A 19,831-nucleotide genomic window follows, 5' to 3' on the forward strand; every position below is an offset into this window, starting at 1 on the left:
AATGTCGCTGGATTTTAAAATCATCATAAAAAACTCTAGAACTTTTTAAATTTCGTAAACCCCCGAGGACCCATTTTTTTAACAGTCTTTATTTGACTGAACATTTCTTTATGTCATGTATCAACTACATCCATAGGAAAATAATATAAAACACTAGGAATATAATTACCATTAAATTCTAGTAGCAGATTTTTGCCGCTTTCAAACTTCAAATTTTCCAACTAGCAGTTGATACTGTCAGAATTATATATTTTGTACCACTGGCAAAGAGTACAATATTGTTATTGCACACAAAAAAAACAGACTGTAACTAAGTACACAACATTGTAAAATTAAATATGTTGATTCTATAGTTGTTACTATTATTTAATAAATAGAGTAATGTTGGGACAAAATCAAGAAAAACATCTACAACCCGGCCCCCCCTTTAATTTCTTCAATAAAGAAAACAACAGTACAATATATATGCACACATACACACCTAGCTAGAAAAAGAAATTGCATGTACCATGTTTTTTGATTTACATATCTTTTACGTACACGATATGTGACGTCCTGATAGCCTTAGGTGCAACTTGTGTCCAAAGATTCGATGGTTCATGGGATTCTCTATTGTAGATATAGTTCAATTATCTATTTTAGTATATATTGTAATGAATGTTACACAATGCAGGGTTGTTTCTGATCAATTGCATTGAAGACAAACCTCTTTGCATTATAATTGAGTAAGACAGACAAGACGTATAAATAGTCATGGCGGAAAATAATTCAATGGAATATATTATGGAAAAAGCATCTTCTTCATCCATTGATCTGAATGAAGACAACAAAGGGGAACTCGAAGAGGAAGAGGAAGAAGAAGAAGAAGAAGTGATTGAGGTGGAAGATAGTAGTGAGAAAGAAATTGAAGGAAATTATAATACTAGTAGTGATGTTGAAAAGAAAAACGTAAGGCAATATGTTCGATCAAAATTGCCAAGGCTACGTTGGACTCCAGACCTCCATCGCTCTTTTGTTCATGCCATTGAAAGACTTGGTGGTCAAGAAAGTAAGCCACTATATATATACTATCACGTCAACTAAAAGATAACTACATATATTCGAGAAATATTTATTTAATGTTTTTTTTTATTTTTTCAGGAGCCACACCTAAGTTGGTTCTACAAATGATGAATGTGAGAGGTCTAAGTATTGCTCATGTAAAAAGTCATCTACAGGTAATCATATACGTATATATTTTGTGATAAATTGAAATACTTATATTAATTTGGTGTTTTGTTTTTAATGTAATTAATATAAGTTACTTATTTGATCCAGATGTATCGAAGCAAGAAACTTGATGAATCTGGACAAGGTACTACATTTATTTTCAAATTAGAAATTTCTCTTCCTTAAAACACCAATACTTTTTTTTTTGGTTGTGTCTGGAACCCGCATTGAAATCCCGACTAAATTAATGGTGTTTCATTTTGACAGTGTTAGGGCGTGGTAATAATAGGTCAATGCAAGGAAGAAGCTATTTCTTTAGAAGCCACTTAAGTGGTCAAAGATATAACCCTATACAAGATTTCAAGATGAAGAATGGTGCCATTGTGTTGGCAAGGAATTTTAACTATGATAACCATGCACTTAAACCCCATTCCTTTTCAAGACCCCCATATCAGGCCAAAACCATTTTTTCCAGGTACAATACTTATGTTGCTTTGGAACGCTAAATTTGATTACTACTAATTTACGTAGTTATTTAACTAAGGGTAGTATGAAAAAAAATATATGGATCGATCAAGTAAAATGAAACGAGCAAGTAATAATTTAATTAATGTATATAGGTACTTGCCGTGGTCTTCCGATAATCAAGGAAGTTTACTTAATAGCAAGTTTCAAAAAGGGGAAGATTTGTTGAGAATGAAGAGCTGGCAAACACCAAGACAAGTAGTAATTGAACAAAATGGAATTATGCCAATTAGGTCAACCCAATTTCTTGAACAGAAAAAGTTCATCCCCAATCAATGGGAGGAGAAAACAGCTAAAAACTCCCATTTTTTGCTTCAACAAAATTTGGGACAATCATATTCCAAGTGGAACTGCAGAAACAATGCCCTTGAGCAAAATCTTGTGACACCTTGCAGGATTGAGGTAAAAATATGACTCGTCTGTTTATTAGCTTAATCTATTTTAACATAAAAATTTCATGAAGTATGACAATTAATTAACAACAATAGTTTAATTGTCATTTTTTTTAGTGGCATTTAGCCTATAGCCGACATTGGATCCAATGGCAATTAACTAATGTCGGTAAAGGCTTTAGCTCTCTTTGTTAATGTGTATATTTAAAGCCGCTAAAAATTGTTTTTGTTATAGTGTATCCGGACACCCTATTTTTTTTTTAAAAATGCAAATATTTACCACTTTAAAACAACTTCAAATTGCATGCAGTGTCTAAAGTTAGCAAGCATTGAGTTTAGCTATTTATGCCTGATGTTCAAACAAAAATAGTTGAATTTCAGTCATATAAAACTTCAAACACTACGTTGAATTTGTTTTGAAGTAGTAAACTTGTAAATTATGCTTTGTGGATATGACTTAATGGTAGTCATAGAGTCGTGTATATGTCAACTTGGGCCCTATTTTGACCTGCCTAGTTCAGCTCATCCAGGGCCTTTATCCTTTCTCAATGAGCGAAAAAAATCTGTATTATAATGTGACCTTAACGACCATAATTCATATTGACTCATGAAATATCTCGTCAAAATATATTCTAACTGTAATTTTGACTTTGCAGATGAAAGAAGACAAGAGTAGTTTTGAGGAAAAAGAATGGTTACCTGATTTGCAACTAAGATTAAGCAGAAGCACAGATGACAAGATTAATGAGAAGAGGATGGATCAGTCAGATATAAACACGATGCTTTCTCTTTAGCTTCCTACTTTAGTTAATAAATTAGCTAGAGTTCTTAAACATACAAAAGTTTTATTATTAATTAGGTTGTTAATTATTGTTCATGAGTGATAGCAGCCTAGGTAGGAGGGTGAGTACTTGAGATCTGACCAAGCAATTAACATTAATTAATTGGAGTCAGATCTCCTAAGTACTTGCTTTATAGGCCGCATCCAATTACCATACAGTTTGAGTTGCCACTTATATCTCTCTCATTCTTAGTTTTTCTTTGTTTTACAAAACAATATAATATTTACTATCTTGCTACATGTATTTAATATTAGTGGGATATTCTCTTTTCTTCAGAAAGTAAAACCAAAATTATATATTGTTGTTATTTTTACCAGAACAAATCATGTCGATTTCTGTAGTAGCATGTCATAATTCAGATTGAGAATATATATAAAGATCATTAAAAACTTTAAAAATCGGAAGTTGTACTCTTTTTCGACGTACAAAATATATAAGAGAAATAATGTAAAGATATCTATAAAGAGTGCTAATTGCCTTTAATATATTGTTGCAAAGATCATTTTTAGTGTATTCTTCTTTCTCTTAACTTAAATGATGAAATGAGGATTCATATAGCTGATCTTGACTTATTTGAGATTGAGGCAAGTTGTTATTGTTGTAGTTTGTTTTGTCTTCTCTATCTCTCTTTCTTTCTTTCAATCTAAGGTATTGGTAAATTGTGAAGTTGATTAATGTATTTCTTATTTAAGTGTATGGTTCCAAATTTCTCTTTTTCTGTGAGATATATAGCTGACAATTGATATTTTAGTTTCTTGAAATACAAATGAAGAGAATGAGGTATTTAAAGTGTCCAATGGATTGGGCTTGGATAAGATCCAATCCCACCTGGGCTTGCATAGGTTGACTGAGGGCTGGGCCTAGACTCATGTTAGGCCCCAACAGTTCCCTTTCCTATGTGAAGGCTGAAGCCACAGATCTTATAGGGTCGTTTTGTATGCGAACTAAATTATCGCGGGACTATAGTCTTGGAATTATATCCCACCTCCCATGTAGAATAAAATAATTTCAAGTGGGATGGAATATCTCAAGATTAAGTTTGGATTAGATTTATGTGTTTGGTTACAAATTAAATTTATCCCCAGATGATTTATACCATCAACCAAACAGAATATAAATCTAATCTCAATCGTAATCATGGAATATCCCACCTTATCCCGCATACCAAGCAAACTTAGGGTTCAACTCTAGATCAAGGTGTTCTCTCAGATGCATAAATAGACTTAGTTTTTTCCGAAACTTAAACACCTCAATATTATTGCTATCAACCAATTACATAGTGTAAACATATCTGTAGCATCCTGTGAGCCTGTGCTTTACTCTAGGTGATGGAGGGAGATTTAGGCTATTGACTGCAGGCTCAAACTCAAGTGCACTTGTGGCTTTCGACATGGAATCATGGATCATATAGATCGATGAAATTTTTGAGAAAATGTATGCATACTCAAACACCCCCGACCCTAAATCCTGAATTCGTCTTTAAGACCTTGACTCTGAATAAGGGATGAAGCTATTCTTCCACCAAATATGGTATAACCTTGAAACTCCGTTACTCGAGCCTGTTTCAGATAAAAGGTCCGGACTACTACTGAGCTTTTTCTTGTCAAAATGTTATATATTGGTGAGCTAGCTCATTCAATGGACCAAAAGATGAAGAATTGAATCAAATATTACCAGAAAAGCTAAAGATATTTACTTCAATGCCACACATTATGAAAAAACAATACTATACCAGAATGTCATATAGAATCAAATGTCATTCATTCATATCTCAAGGCAAGGGCTGGTTTTCAGGAACACAAAAAACTCAGCAATTCTCATGCCCACTACTATGTCAATATTGAAAATTACAACAATCGCCACCATCAAAACCAAGTAATTTTTTGAGGTGGAATAGGAAAAAAATTTCCTCGTATACCTAGACTAAAATAGTGACAAGGAAATTCCAAGAGGAATGAAATGTAGTTTCAGGATAGCACTGAAGCTATACCGAAAGAAACAAGATGTTTCATCTTTATGAATGATCCATCTTCAAGATTTGCTCTGCTGACAAGAACCAAGAGTATATAGCTCCTGTTCAAACAAAATGGACCAAAAATAATAAATTTCAGTTTCTCAAACATCAAAATTTGCTACAGAAAACTTTAAAAGATAAAAAGGAGGTTACCTCAGAGTAACGGACATGATCCTTATGCAAATTAGAAGTTTTCACGATTGTCTCCCACTTGGTACCATCAGTTTGGGACTTCTGATTCTGCTTCTTAGAGTTAAAACTCAAGAATGGAGTTCTCAAAGGAATGGAAGGCAGCGTGCGCCAAAGCCAAGACTCAGAGGGAGATTTAGGTAATGGTGGTGGTAAAGTAGATTCCAAGGAGGTAAGGTTAGAATCTTTTGAGTCTTTTGCATTTTGGTTATCTTCATTTTCTGTAACTAAATTCCCACAAGGATGAACTTTTGAAGACTCTAAGGCTCCAGATACTGTATCAACATTTTGCTTTAGTTTCAAAAACTCTTGATCAGCAGGACCTTTGTGTGTTGCTATGGAAATTGTAGAAGCTTCAATCAAATCAAGGGAAGACTCCTTTTCAACAATCTGTTTGCTATTTTTCTCTAAAACATCTGAGCGCCTGGCACCTTGAATAGGAGCCATGGCAGCCAAGTTTTCAAGCAGTTTTCTGTTTTCAACCAGAGTTTTCATATTCTTATCCGGGGAGTTCACTATTCCCTTGGGTTTCAAAGAAGCAGCGTTAGGGGCTGAAATTTGCACATTATCTACAGAATCTATGTACAAGGTTTTCTCAACTACTTCACTTGGCGAATCAAAAAACTTTCCTGTGCCCATTCTCTGTGGTACTGCTTTGTCCTTGACAGTGTAGCAACCTTTGCGGAATGAATCAAAGCGACTAGCCCAAAGACTCTCCATTTCCTTTGGGACACCAAGAAACCTTGTACCCTCATTGAACGGAGATGGGGGTGCTACATTTCGATAAGGAGATATAGCCCCACTTCTTGAACGCCTGCCAGGAGAGATTCCAACTAGCTTACATGAGTCGTTTGGATTAGACAGCTGCCCGGACATACTTCTATTATCAGCTTTGTACAGCTCGCGAGACAGTACTCCAGAATGAAATCTTTGCTTATTAATGGTATCACAAGCATTCTGCAAAGAACCTGATCGTTAGAAACAAAAATAAATCTTATTAATCTTAGGACAAAAAGAAACTGTTACTATGATTATTACCTTCTCAAGAGGACCACTATAAGCTTTTCTAGTTAATTTCTTGACTTCATGAGCATAAGATGTGGGACTCTGGGCCATCTTTGGTTTCGTTCCTGAAACTCTCTTTACTGCTTGAGGCGAGGGTGTCGGAGCACGTGTCTTCACTTTCAATCCTGGCAGTGGATTTAATAGGCACAAAGAATTCTTCACACAAATCCGAGGGAAAAATCTCCACCCTTTACTTGGCTTTTTGTCCGGATTCTCAGGCACATCATCTTCAGTTTCACTTCCTACATCAGCTGGATGGCTGCTATAATATGAGACAGGGTTAGACTCCAATGGCTTAACCAAAGGTTTTCGTTCCACGGGGACCAGCTTTTTGACTGGCATCGGTTGTTCAGCAGAGACTGTTTTTTTATGAACGTATTGAGGCGTCTCCAACACAACAGCTTTTGCTGCAGGCAAGAATCGACTCATCATAAAGTCTCTAGTTTGGGAGTCAATGGAAAAGGTTCCGGATGGTTGCAAATCTGAAGTTTGATGTCCACTCAGACCACTGACACTGCAGTTCAAGGATAAGGATTCGGTAGGTGACATTGTTTCAGGACCATCAGAATAAGCACCATCCTCACTTTCTCTATCTCCTCTCGTGTATATACTTTCCACCAGTCTATCCAGTAAAGCTGCATGATCCATCCAAGGAAGTCCTTCAGCTGGAGACCTGTAAATGTTACGAGTACGAGGCCTTTCACCCGAATAGAACCGAACAGTCTCTGGCAATCTTCCTGGAGGCAACCTAGGACTACTTGAACGCTCCACACGAAGGCTAGTTCGGACTTCAATGTCATCTTTTGGTCTTCCAGGGATCTGTTCCCACACAAATGGAACAGCTACTGGTTTTGTCACCTCAGTCAATTCCCAATCTGATTTTTTGACAGGTAGTGATTGTTGTCGATTTGGTGGTACCTTATCTGCCATCTTTTTATTTGCTCTCTCATTGGGAGTTAAAGATGATGCTATTTTCCTCACAGATAAAAGAGGTGCATTGAAATCCAGCTGCTTTTTCGCCATTTGTCTGTTCAACTAACAAAATTTCTATTCCCTTCCCTCCGAAACAAAATTAGCAATCAACAATGGCGTATATGCCTTCCAAATCACTACAAAAAAAGAGAATTCAAGAAATCAAAATACAGTTTCAAGAAAGAAAACAGATGAACAACCTATCTCCATACAGAACTAAGTACAATAGAGAAAGGAAAGTACTACATTGAACACCACAGATTCAGAATTGCACTAATCAAAATTAAATGAAACTACAAGACAGATACTATTGATTAAAATGCCCCATTGAAGTTTTTAACAAAGAGAAATGAGAATAATAACTCTTTATTGCCAACCCCTACCCCCACCCCCTCAAAAAAGGCAAAAACAGAATTCAGAAACAATGGAATAACATGCTATTTCTCTTGGGGAATTAAAGGCTAATTATACAAGTAAACTAAGAAGAGGGGATGCTAATTAACAATTAGTAAATCAAAAGAAGTGAGAAAGAAGTGAGAAAATGAGAGAAACCATAAACCAAGAACACTTGAAACTCTTATTTCCTTGTTAATTCCTAACATAATACTAAAAAAATAAGATCTTGTCAGTCACAAAGTAGCCAAAACAGAACCATAACTAGAGGATAAAACCTAACATTCCAGATATGGGCACCCATAATTTTCTTTAACAAAACAAATACTACCATTATCATTTTCCAAGAACCAAAAGAATGCATTAAACAGAAAAGATAACAATCAAGAAAATAAGTTCATACCTATACAGTGTGAGAAAAAGATGAAAACTTTACCAAAAATTTCAAGAAAAAGAGAACCCCAAGAAGAGAATGTTAATGGCTCATACCTTGAAGTTGAAGGGGGGAAAGTTAAAGGAGTGAGAGTTGAGTGAAATGTGTCCTTGAATGATGGCGCGAGTTGTGGAGAGAAAAAAAAGGGCACAAATTGGAGAGAGAAAAATGGAAGAATGGTCAGCCTTTGCTTGGTGCTTTTTGCTTTTTTAGTGATGACTGTAGTATACTAGATGGGGTGGGTGGGGTTCACATAAAACATGGAAAGAGAGGATCAAATTGACAGTTAATACGCTAACGGCCTTAAAATTCTTCGCCTCCTCTATTTATCACTTCCTCAGCTCTATTTTCAGTAACTACTTTATTGATCCATTTACTTAGTCTGTTGATTTCGATTAAATTTGAATTCATGTAATCATAATTCTTCTAGTGACTCGAAAGTCAAAAAATTTAATCAACACAACTTAGGATCACCGCCTTTTATCCATTAATATTTTGATTTTGATAAAAGGTAGTATTCTACTACCTTCTATCCTATAAAAGTCAAAAAATAAAATTGTACACCTGGATGTTGATCGGTCGGTTCGGTTCAGTTTGAAGTTTATTGGTTTATCGGTTATTGATCATTATCGATTTAACCATTAAGATTTGATACACACACAAAAAAATCACTTAGAACAATGTGACAAACCAAATGAATCATGTACCTGAGTTCACAGATTGTATCTTGCTAAAAATCAAACGCTTTTATATTGTAGAATAACCAAGAGTTTGAGATAGACATAAAGAAAAATAGAAAACTAAATTCTAAGTCAAACACTTTATATACAAAATGGTATAAATATAATTATTTAATTCACTATGGGGTTATCAGTTAATCCGTTAAGAAAAAATCTCAAACTTTTAAGAATCGATAATCCGAAAATAAAAAAAATCAAAACCATCGTCAAAACTGTTAAATCAATAATTCATTACTGATAAATCAATTAAAAAAATTCGATTCAATTTTATACGACCTACTTTTTAAGAAACATATATGACAGGGAGATAGAGGACCCAACTACTAACAGTGGCTGGGACTCAAGCTCGTGGACATATTATTTAATGTATGTTATATTAATTTCATTTTTATTTTTATATTTAAATAGATCTCTCAGAAAAATAATTAATTATTTAAAAGCTAAAACTTTCGTGACTAAATTTTTGGTGTGAAGCAGTACAATAAATTTTGTAATGTCTATTCATGCATGTGATCTTACAATGCCAAATGTAGACATTGATGGAACTTATATTGTACTACTCTAAAATAATTGTGTTAGTCGTATTGAAGATAAATAGTTATCCGTATTCGCAATTCACTAATAACTCAAATAATTTAAATTTACATTATCAAACATTTATTAAACGCAAACGTACCCCTTACTGAAATTAAGTTTTTTTAGCAACGATATAGACACTGATTGAACAGTTGCTTGTGTTTTCTTTTAATTACTTTGCTTTCATTTTATGTCACATCACAACAAAATAAATAAATTATAAACCATGCATGACCCTACATTGTCTCGTAACGAAACTATTCATATTGGAAAAACTCTTTGCTTAAGTTTGTTAATTTCAATTTTCAAACAATTTCTCTCGTGGAACATATTGAATATTATGACACTTTTAGTCTTGTGAGTAATGTGAATGAAAAAAGTCCAAAAATAAATAAATTGGTAGTCCCTCCCACTTAATTTGTGCATTAAGTTATGCTTTTAGAATTTGGTGGTGGTTGTATATAAATAATTTCTTAGTCTAAATTTCCAACAACTTCGTAAAAAGCTTTTAAGAAACTGCCAATAGGGCCCTAAAGAAAAGTAAATTCTTCAAACTAATTTTTTCATGAAAGACTTTTTTTTATGACTTTTATTGTCTGCTATAATTGACAATGTCATCAATCCAAAAGTATTTGTTTATTGGAGAATTATTTTTTTTCGGTTAATTAAGAAAGGTTTGTCTGTTGGACACGCTTAGCAAAATTAAATAAATATAAAGGTAATAGACAAAAAATGTCACCTAAATAAAGGGATGGCATCTTTCAAGAAAAGACATAATTATTTTAGTTACAGAGACATAAGCGCCGAAATTTCAGTATGTTTAGTGATTTGTTTGGATTTTGCTTTGTAATTTCAATTATATTTGGACAGTACTATATAAAATAAATATTTAGTGATAATAGATTTTTATAAGGTACCGAAAAAATATTTAGTTATAATTAAGTTAATATTATTATATTTTGAGTCATTAAATTTTTTAGAAATATTTATATAAAATACTGATTATAAATACTCGTATTATAATATTGTGACTAACCTCACTCTTGGATTAGGGTCCCCCCCACCCCCCCTAAACCCCACCTAGAAACTTGTTTACTTATAATATTTGAAAAAATGACACGAAAAAAGAAAAAGGGGATCGAGAAAGTTAAACATGAAATCTAGTAGCTAAACTTATGAAATTTTGACCTAGATTGGCGCCAATGTTTTGTTGGATACCTCAGTATTCAGAAATCATTTATCCTTGTATTTTCTTTATTGTTATGAAATTAAAATAGTATATGGGGGAATGATTCACAAGCATGAAAAAATTGGGTGAACTTTTTTTTTTTTTTTACACTTAGACAAGTATATTTCAGATGGTTGTCACTTTTATAATTAGAATTGTTGTGTTTTCTATCAAGATTTTTCGCTCACATATAATATTCACACTCAAAATTTCTAATTAAGAGTGGAGAGGTCCTATAAAATCCTATTTTCATTCTGTATTTACACAAAATCAATGTACTTTATCATAATTGAATAATAAATTAGGTGAAAATGCACATAGTTAAGTGACAAAAAGAATTCAAAAGACATATGTCAAGTTATTGTTTTTTGATGTAAATATAAGATAACTTTTTTATAAAAAGATCTTATTCATCTCATTAGAATTCTCGATAATGCTTAAATAATTAGAAGGTCAATACGCTATAATGTCTGAATTTAAACCTAATCACTTTTTTGTTCCATTTTAGCCTATTAACTTTGTGAAAGAAAATCATTTTGGAACTTCGAAAAATGTACTTTTTGGAATTTAATAACCTTAAACCCTAAATTTTCATAAAAAATTGCTCTGTCCTCTTTGCTTAATAAATACCCTGTACTTTTGAAAGTAAGGTAAAGAGAATTAGGGGTAAAGAAAGTACTCCAACGACTTCCCTTCTTTTTTTTAAAAAAATTATATTTAAAAAAAACAAGAAAATATATTATTTCCCACCCTGTTTATATCTCAAAAAGAATTTGTGTATTCTTATTTACATTATTTTTCTACCTTAAAAGAATATTTTTTGTACTTTATAGGACCCCAAATTTATAATTTTCCCTTCTCTTTATATTCTTTGGTAATTACTACTCCTTCAGTTCCGAATTACTTGTCCACTTTTGAATTGTCACACCTATTAAGAAAACAATAATTAACGTAGTGACTTTACCATTTTATCTCTATTAATTATGAAGTAAGTGAATTAAAAATTTAAGCTTTTCAAAAAGTTCTACCTTTTTTAAAGTAATTAATTGAGGGTATAATAGATAAAAAAAATTGTCCTTTCTTGATTTGTCAAAATGGATAAGTAATTAGGGACAAATAAAAAAGAAATAGTGAACAAGTAATTAGGGACAGAAGAAGAAGGAGTAATAATTTTCATCCCTTTCTTATTCTCCAAAAAGAAGAAGAGGAGGCAAGGTACAATTAATAAATGCTATTGTCTAATAGAGCATAATAATAAAGGGTCTAATTTTAGATTGCAAATGAATTGAAGAAGGTCCCCTACTATAATCAATATTGTTTGGTTAATCAAAATGCATATAACAATAATAATTGAATATATGCCATGTGATGTTGTCTTGTAATTTAAGGACTTCACAATCAATATTCCTTGTGAAATATGATGGCCATTTATTAGCCTCTTTTTTTCTTTCTTTTTTTGCTTCTTCTTTCACCTCTCAAGCAATCTTCTCATTACTACTCTTCTTGAGTTATTCAAGCATTAAACTTGGGCCACAAAAGTTTGGCACCTATCATAATTCTCATTATCTATTTTTTTCAACTGCCTATTAAAATGGGAAAAGACCAAAACCTCACCCATGTTATGTCACATCTTGTAATTATTTGTGTCAAAATATTTAAAATTCAATCTTCCTTTGGAGCGTAGAAATAGCAGACCTCCTTGTCGTTTGATTAGGGCGTAATTAGTAGGCATGCCAATCTAAAATAAGGATTTTTCCTTAATTATTTAAGTGGAATAGAATATTTACTCGTTTGTACTCATTTATAAATTTGTCCGATTGTTTGTATTACGTTGTATTGTTAGTTTAAACACAATATTTATTTTGATTGTTATTTTATTGTATCGTATAGTTTAAATTCATCATTAAGTAACGGTGAAAAGTCTCATTTTTCTGTAACGATCGATTTGGTATGCTCGCATGTTACCTTAATGGTTTCTTCTCATTTTGTCTTTACTAATAGTCTTATTTTATCTTTTATTCTTCATTTTCATAGTAACTCTACTTCGTACGTCCTTCGGGATGGCTTAGTTGGTTTGGAGGGTGGTCATCCACACGGATGACTCGGGATCGATCCCCCCTCAATGCCTTCTGAGTCGAGCTTGTGGCATAGGGCTTGCCTAGTGCGTTGGGGTGTTTACCCAGTGCACACAAAGTGCTCACCACAGAGTACTCACCCGAATGACAAAGGTTGTAGAGGCCGTGGGACGTTATCTTGGGGTTCCAAAAAAAACTGTACTTCGTACCCTACAATGGTTTACCCGGGGTTCCAAAAAAAAAACTCTACTTTGTACCCTACAATTCTTATAGATTTATCATTCAAATTATTGATATGTGACTTTATGTAACCAACGAAAAATGATACAATCTATTCAAACATTATATTTATTAAAATAATATCATACGATATAGTACAACACAATATAATACATTATAAAATAATGTGTAACAACCGGCCAAACAACGTGTTAACATTTATATTTTAGCTTTAAAATGCCCTCGACGTTTATGAGATAAAACAAATATTTATTTTGAGAAAGATGGTGGAGAGCATTAGAAAAAAGTTTATAGATGCAGGAAATGTTTGTCGTGATGTTATCAGAATGAATGTATGGATGAGGTGTTCACTCGTGTCAATTTTTATGTGTTTGAAGAGTAGAGACAACATTCCATGTGCTAACTGGTTTATACACATGCTATGATCATGTTCCCATGCCTTTCAACCCTTACATTTTATTTTTCTTTAGACCACAAATGATAACACTTGCACAAATTCAGTGTTATCCTTCCAAATCCCATTTTCTAATCCTTAGTTAGTACTTAAAAGATCAATGGTAATAGTTTCTCCGATTGACTTCGACAGAACGACTATAATTAATCATGCGTGTATAATTCAAATCGTAGTATCGCGTGTTTGAATCTCAATAACATCTTGACTATTGTTCTTTAGTTATTCGTACATTTTCAATTTTCCTATTGACTATATATGTAAAAGGAAAAAAAGGCTAAGAACTACTAGTTTGATTTAGTCTTGATATATACACTTATCATATGTAACTTCCATACACTATACTGTATCGAATATATAGTGATAAAGTCAAAACACTTCAAAACAATATTATTACTAGTATTATTTACAATTTGGGCATATCTACTAGTTTGAAAGTAACAATAGCTAGAATATTTACAAGTGTAATTTCATCATAAAGTTAGAGGTTTTGAGTAGATGTTTTAGGCCCATTATATTATTATTGCTTTGTCGTAAAGTTCATAAACCAAAATGAGTTGGGCTCAACTTAGGTAATAGCACACCCCCTATCTAACCTTTAGTCCATCTTTCTATCAATCCATTTCTAAAGTCTTTCATATTTGGTTTGTGGGATGAAAGAACTTTTGTAATAAGGTTGTGTTTTTGATAAACTTATAAATTGATTAAACTAGTTTAAAAGTAGTTTTTGGTTTATTTTGTTTTTAGTAGACCAAAATTGCTTATGATATGAAAATTGCTTATCAACATTCTTTTACCAACCGTTTATTATCAATTTCAATACTCATATAAAAATACGTAAGTACTTATTTTTAAAATCAGTTTCATCATTTAAAAATCTAGATTACCGATCCTCCTCTTGCTAACTAATTTCTTCTTATTTTCTCATTTATTTTGAGTTGAGCTAATTTGGGAACAGATTTTGGTTTTAAACTACCAGTGCTGCTCTTGCTTATACAATGTTTGACTGATTGGTAAAATAAAAAAGGCTCATCTTCTCCTAATTAAACTATTTATATAAACAATGTAAGATTAGCAACAGAAATATCTCAAATTGTTTTATTCCAAATAAAATGGGAAATCCACACACACAGAAATATCATAGATGCCTTATCATGTCTATTTTTTTTAAAACGGGGAGGAGATTACAAGGTAGAGAATCAAACCCTCACAATTCATGTCAAGTTTCTTGTTTTATGAGTGATTTCCTATTTGATAGTCCAAATGAGTTTTTTTTCCAGATGCAATAGATTTTCAAACTTTTCCAGGATTGGAAACAGAAGCATGGGAAAAGTTACAATCATGAAAAACAAGAAAAGATGAGATTAGAGATTTTTTTAAAAGTAATGTGAATGCAATTGTGATTCATAAATTATTATACATAGACAACCAAAGGTTTTTTTACATTTTTCTTTTATATATTTTTATACAATATTTACTTGACAACAAGAACCAGATTAACACTAAGGGTTGCCAATTGGGATGATAAAAGTTATAATAACTTGGATAAGTTCTTTCAGCGCATCACAGCAAACTGATTCCTCTTCCATTGGAAAGTTTGGTCCATTTCTTCTATTCCCTTGGTACCACTACTCCATGGTAGCTTGAGCTTGGCTATTGTTCTCTTCCTTGCAGCAACTCCAATTTTGTCTCCATAATCCTGCAAAAAGGGAAACAAAACTTTATCTTATTACATTAGGAGAAAGAGGAAGGCACAGGGTGTGAGAATTTGACTCACACCTATCAAGTGTATGTGTGAAAGACCTCACGAGTACCACTAGACTATAAGTCTCGGTGGTACGAAGAAGCTATTGAAGATTTAAGTCATACCTTGTGGCAGAGGCCTTGTAAAACATCACAATATGGGAAGTCTTGAGGGCAGCATAATCTTGAATTCTCACAGCAAACACCGTTTTCAATAGGACAGCATCCGTGAACTAAGCACTTGCCAAAGAAATCTAAGCCGCAGCAGCATGTTTGACCTTCTGGACAGTAATATAAGCTGTCTTCACATATATTTGGTTTTGGAGAAGGTGGTGGAGGAACCAGAGGGGATGGTGGAGTGGAAGACGATTCTTTCATGGGATAAGAAGCCAATGAATTAATAGCACATATCCCATATGGCAAACCAGTGTTCCTTTTTATATATGCGTACCCCTCCATACCCCAAAATTTTCCCCATGAATTCTTGATAATCCAATAGTCAACTCCTCCTTCAGAACCGTATCCTACAATTAGTACTGCATGAGATAAGTCATCTGGATTACTAGAGCATTCTCCATCATAGATTCCCTGCATTAAACCCCAAAAACAGAGAAAGGCCAAGAGCTTAATATTGGGATTTGTTGAAAGAAGACAGAAGTAACAATAAGAATGACGCAATATATATGAGTTACCCCTGCATATAGCTGAAAATCAAGGCCTTTTCCATCTATGCCTACACTAACGGGTTGTCTAGCAACAGCACAAAGTAGGGCACTTTCTTCTTGTGCAACATCTTGGTATCCATCAATTGTTACAGCCTTCTTGTTCAACTGTTGAGCAAAAATGATCAACATTTTCTCCTAAAAATGAAAAAGCTAAAAGAAACAAAGATGTTATAGGAAATTGCAGCCATCACATGCCTTGTTGTAACTGCAAGTGCCTCGGGATTCGGTGTATGGATAATCAGCTGCTGAATCAATGCCACTATTGTTGATCACAAATTTAAAAGCAGGGTCCATAAGTCCACCTTCACACCCTTTATTGGCGGTGTCACAGTTGACAAGTTCTTGAGTTGAAAGGCTAATAAGTTCACCAGTGACTAATGCATTTATTCCTTCTATAGCTCCACATGCAGAAAATGCCCAACAACATCCTGCATTTGTAATGCAGAGAATCAAAGATATTTGCAGAAGGCGCATATTTTCAGGCTCACCGATATCCCAAGACATCATTGGTTCAGCTGCCTAATTTGGGAGTACTCTCGGAAGCTTTGGTACTATACCATCCTTCTACTAGGTAATCACTAGATCAACAAAGTGCTTATAATAGAAGTGAAGTAGCAAAAAATTGAAGGTTGTACTCCTGACTTTTACTCATTCTTTCCCATTAAATAGGCATCAACAAATTGGGAACTAAAGATCTATGAACTAACTGATGCTACTGTTGTGCCTCTCTTTTGTTCAAAACAAGACTTCCATGTATAATATCGAGTTTAAGCTGTATGTAGTGACGCCGTAAAAGATCTTTACACAATGATATGTCACTTATAAGGTAATTACAAGTAAATGTCCATGATATGCCTTAAACCATTATACGCTAAAAATGGAGAATTGTGAAAGACTGAATTTAATATGCAGAAGAGATTAGCACAGCTTACCACATGCTCCTTGGTTCTTAACCTCAGTGACAACCCCATGTTTCCTCCAATCCTTAGAAGGAGGAGCAACACAAGAATTTGCAGAAATAGCGGTCTTGTTCTGCTGGTTGAAAGGCATCTTAATCTTTGAAGTATGGACTTGGCTAAACTCTTCATTGCTCATATCAGCAAAATTGTTCAAACCAACTAAATGGTCTGATTCTGACCTCCTCTTTGAGTTCTTGTCCACTATATACTTCACATTCCTTTTAAAATTCTCCAACCTCATTTCTTCCTCTTTCTCATTCTTGTAAATTTTCCCATGCTTCTTTTTCCATTCTTGGAAAAGTTGGAAAACTCTTTCTTCTGAAAGCAACTCTTGCGGCTTGTCTATTAATTCTGGAAAATCAGTAGTAAAAGCAGAAACTTGAGATGATAATGCTGCTAAGATCAAGAAAAGTAGGAAACTAAGAAGAAGAAAAACGTGGAATTTTTGTGTATTTCCCATATTTTATTTTAGTAACACAATCCAATAAATGACTTTGAGATTCTTCTGTTATATATAGCTTTTGAAAAGATGACCCTTATGGTCATGAATAAGTTAGGAAGAGGAACAAGCGTACAAACTTTTATCTGTTAATTATTTGATTGAACAATAATGTAATGATATTTTTGGAAAGGCTAGTGAGTGATATTTTGAGTGCACTTGCTCCTAAAACTTTATCCTGTAGTAAAGATACTAATTAGTTTATTGGATATTTATTTCTAAGAGACTGTGATAGATGTTTTTTTATCTTTACTCCAAAACATTTCTCATCCACCCCTTATTATCCAATTATCAGAAACTCGATAGGATATTAAGCCAAGCCGATAAAATCATCAATCTTCTGTCTAAATTCCAATATTGATATATGAATTTACTGAAATATAATTCACTGGACCCCGATTTGGAATTTTGTAGTATTTGTAAGTTTAGTGGTGCCAGTTTTTTGGGGCCCATTACCACTAGAAATGAATAGCATACTATCCTTTCTGGATTTTATGCAGTTTGACAAATATTTGGTGTAAGAATTATGTATTAGCCTATTTAAAACGTAGTAAAGCAATTTTACTTAAAGCAGCAAACACAGTTTATCTCTCTCTCAACTAACGCAGTATTAAGAATGAAACAATAAGACGGAAACATAATTTAGTTACTGCAACAAATTTAAATTACAAAATAGTAATAAATTTGTGACCGTTCAAGTTATGACATATAAAGTGAAACAGAGAGTAGCAATTTTAACTAGTTTATGGCCTGCCCTCCATAAGAGTAAGCATGTTTTTTGTGTTGCATCATCACACAAAGATATTTATTCTACTTCAAAAGATTAAAGTGATAATAGGCAACACAAAGGTGACAAGTTTGAGGGGTATTTATGTCTTTTTCCTTGTTTTTGTGGTTAAGAAATGATTCTTTCAATGCATTGCATCAATAGAAGGAAATTGCCCTTCTTTAGCATCTACTGACCGAAAGCTAAGTTATGTAAAATGAATGTTACTCATTTTCTCTTTCTAAACTTAAGTGATTTTAATTTCTAGATTGTATGGTAAATTTATAAGCTAATAAATTTATGTCCACAATATTACATACTTTAGTATTTCTTCTTCTTTTCAAGTTATGACAACATGATATTTTGATGGTAATAACATTTCAAGCTTTATTGCACAACAATATACGAGTTCAAACCTAAAGATAATTAAGATATAGAATAAAGCAAGTGTATGATTAAAACATATTTTTATTTTGTCCTACTAGTTATTAATAAAAATGGAGAACATTATCCATAATATATCAGTAAGCTAAAGACTAAAATCAATTATAAAGCTTGTAGGCTTGTTGTATTTTGTTTGAAGAGTAATCGGTCCCTTTTTTCGTTTTCTCATATAAAGTCCATGATTTTAGTTTTATGGATTAGTATGAGAAAACGAAAAAGAGGGATCGATTTGTCTTCAAACAAAAAAATAAATTACGATAAATCAACAAGCTTTATGATCCATTTCAGTCTTTGGCTTATTGATATGTTGTGGATAGTGCTCTCCGTTTTCATTAATAATTAGTAGAACAAACAAAAGATGCTCTAATTATATACTTGCATTATTATCTTGATTATCTTTAGGTTTGAACTTGTCTACTATGAAACAAAGTTTGAAATGTCAGTAAGTGAGTTAGTACTATCATTTTGTCACTAAAAATTATAAAAAGAAGAAGAAATATTAAAGTACGTAATATTGTGGACATAACATATGTACTCTCCTATATCTATTTTTTTTTCATCCTTTAGCTTATACATTTACTATTTCTACAAAACCAAAATTGTTATTGAAACCATCTCTAAGTTCAGAAAAAGAAAAACGAAAAAGTTTTAAAGTATAGATCGTAAATTACCTTCACTGCCAGATGCTAAAGAAGGGGACGTTCATCTTCTGCAACAGCTATATAGTTGAAAATCAAGGATGCTCCCGTTGATGTCCACACTACCAAGTTTTAGAGCAACAACACAAATAAGGGCACTTTCCTCTTCTGCAACATCTTGGTATCAATCAATTGTTACAACCTTGTGGTGGTTCACCTGTTGAGGAAGATATTTGAACAATGACCACGTTATTAAAGGAAAATATTTGAAAAATGGATAGAAGACATGGTCATCACATGCCTTGTTGTAATTGCAACTGCCTTGAGAGGCAGTGTTTAGATACAGAAGCTGAATCAATGGTGCCAGCGTTGATCACCCATTCAAAAGCAGGGTTCATAAGGCCACCTTGATCACGGTCATTATTGTATTGAATTATCACAATCAATAAGTTCTGGGGCAGAAAGGCTAATAAGTTCACAATCTTCCAGTCAAATCAGAAAGTCCTTCAACAGAACAAAGTCCATTATGTTGACATAATCCTACAGTGCACGAATTGTTATGGAAGTGCAAAAAGAGAGACGGTAAGAAATATTTATGTGCAATTTTAATGTTCTCTAAGATCAGGAAAAATGAAGAAGATAGGAGATACTACAAGGATAGAAGAAAAGTATTGATGATAAGACAGTAGATTCTACAAGTAGTGTTATATGCA

General features: G+C 33.1%; 3 protein-coding genes across 3 annotated transcripts; 1 reads left to right on the forward strand and 2 right to left on the reverse strand.

Moving 5' to 3' along the window:
- Positions 1–673: 673 nt before the first annotated feature.
- LOC125835217 (uncharacterized) lies at positions 674–3,247 on the forward strand. Its single transcript, XM_049514339.1, has 6 exons — positions 674–1,048; positions 1,141–1,217; positions 1,318–1,354; positions 1,477–1,684; positions 1,830–2,136; positions 2,783–3,247. Exons 1-6 carry the CDS (start codon positions 754–756, stop codon positions 2,918–2,920), a joined length of 1,062 nt encoding a protein of 353 aa, XP_049370296.1. The 5' UTR covers positions 674–753; the 3' UTR covers positions 2,921–3,247.
- Positions 3,248–4,626: 1,379 nt separating this feature from the next.
- LOC125835194 (uncharacterized) lies at positions 4,627–7,404 on the reverse strand. The gene is made up of 3 exons (XM_049514321.1): positions 6,210–7,404; positions 5,136–6,128; positions 4,627–5,041 (listed from the first exon to the last, which is right to left on the reverse strand). Exons 1-3 carry the CDS (start codon positions 7,257–7,259, stop codon positions 5,000–5,002), a joined length of 2,085 nt encoding a protein of 694 aa, XP_049370278.1. The 5' UTR covers positions 7,260–7,404; the 3' UTR covers positions 4,627–4,999.
- Positions 7,405–14,854: 7,450 nt separating this feature from the next.
- On the reverse strand, positions 14,855–17,450 carry LOC125835197 (low-temperature-induced cysteine proteinase-like). Its single transcript, XM_049514324.1, has 5 exons — positions 16,745–17,450; positions 16,008–16,240; positions 15,780–15,917; positions 15,214–15,675; positions 14,855–15,043 (listed from the first exon to the last, which is right to left on the reverse strand). The coding sequence occupies exons 1-5, from the start codon at positions 17,229–17,231 to the stop codon at positions 14,900–14,902; spliced, it is 1,464 nt and encodes a 487-aa protein (XP_049370281.1). The 5' UTR covers positions 17,232–17,450; the 3' UTR covers positions 14,855–14,899.
- Between the last annotated feature and the right edge of the window lie 2,381 nt (positions 17,451–19,831).

Source organism: Solanum verrucosum, unplaced genomic scaffold (assembly GCF_900185275.1).
Source record: "Solanum verrucosum unplaced genomic scaffold, falcon-dt-bn FXZP01001278.1, whole genome shotgun sequence".
Taxonomy (NCBI): Eukaryota; Viridiplantae; Streptophyta; class Magnoliopsida; order Solanales; family Solanaceae; genus Solanum; species Solanum verrucosum.

What these genes read in the sequence shown, in the direction of transcription:
- LOC125835217 (XM_049514339.1), top strand. Translation starts at nt 754, where the DNA reads ATGGCGGAAAATAATTCAATGGAATATATTATGGAAAAAGCATCTTCT. An exon ending in ACTTGATGAATCTGGACAAG is followed by an intron (nt 1,355 to 1,476) that starts GTACTACATTTA and finishes TCATTTTGACAG; the next exon opens with TGTTAGGGCGTGGTAATAAT. An exon ending in GCCAAAACCATTTTTTCCAG is followed by an intron (nt 1,685 to 1,829) that starts GTACAATACTTA and finishes TAATGTATATAG; the next exon opens with GTACTTGCCGTGGTCTTCCG.
- LOC125835194 (XM_049514321.1), bottom strand. Translation starts at nt 7,259, where the DNA reads ATGGCGAAAAAGCAGCTGGATTTCAATGCACCTCTTTTATCTGTGAGG. An exon ending in ATAGTGGTCCTCTTGAGAAG is followed by an intron (nt 6,129 to 6,209) that starts GTAATAATCATA and finishes GGTTCTTTGCAG; the next exon opens with AATGCTTGTGATACCATTAA. An exon ending in ATCATGTCCGTTACTCTGAG is followed by an intron (nt 5,042 to 5,135) that starts GTAACCTCCTTT and finishes TTGTTTGAACAG; the next exon opens with GAGCTATATACTCTTGGTTC.
- LOC125835197 (XM_049514324.1), bottom strand. Translation starts at nt 17,231, where the DNA reads ATGGGAAATACACAAAAATTCCACGTTTTTCTTCTTCTTAGTTTCCTA. An exon ending in TAAGAACCAAGGAGCATGTG is followed by an intron (nt 16,241 to 16,744) that starts GTAAGCTGTGCT and finishes TTACAAATGCAG; the next exon opens with GATGTTGTTGGGCATTTTCT. An exon ending in ATTTTCAGCTATATGCAGGG is followed by an intron (nt 15,676 to 15,779) that starts GTAACTCATATA and finishes GGTTTAATGCAG; the next exon opens with GGAATCTATGATGGAGAATG.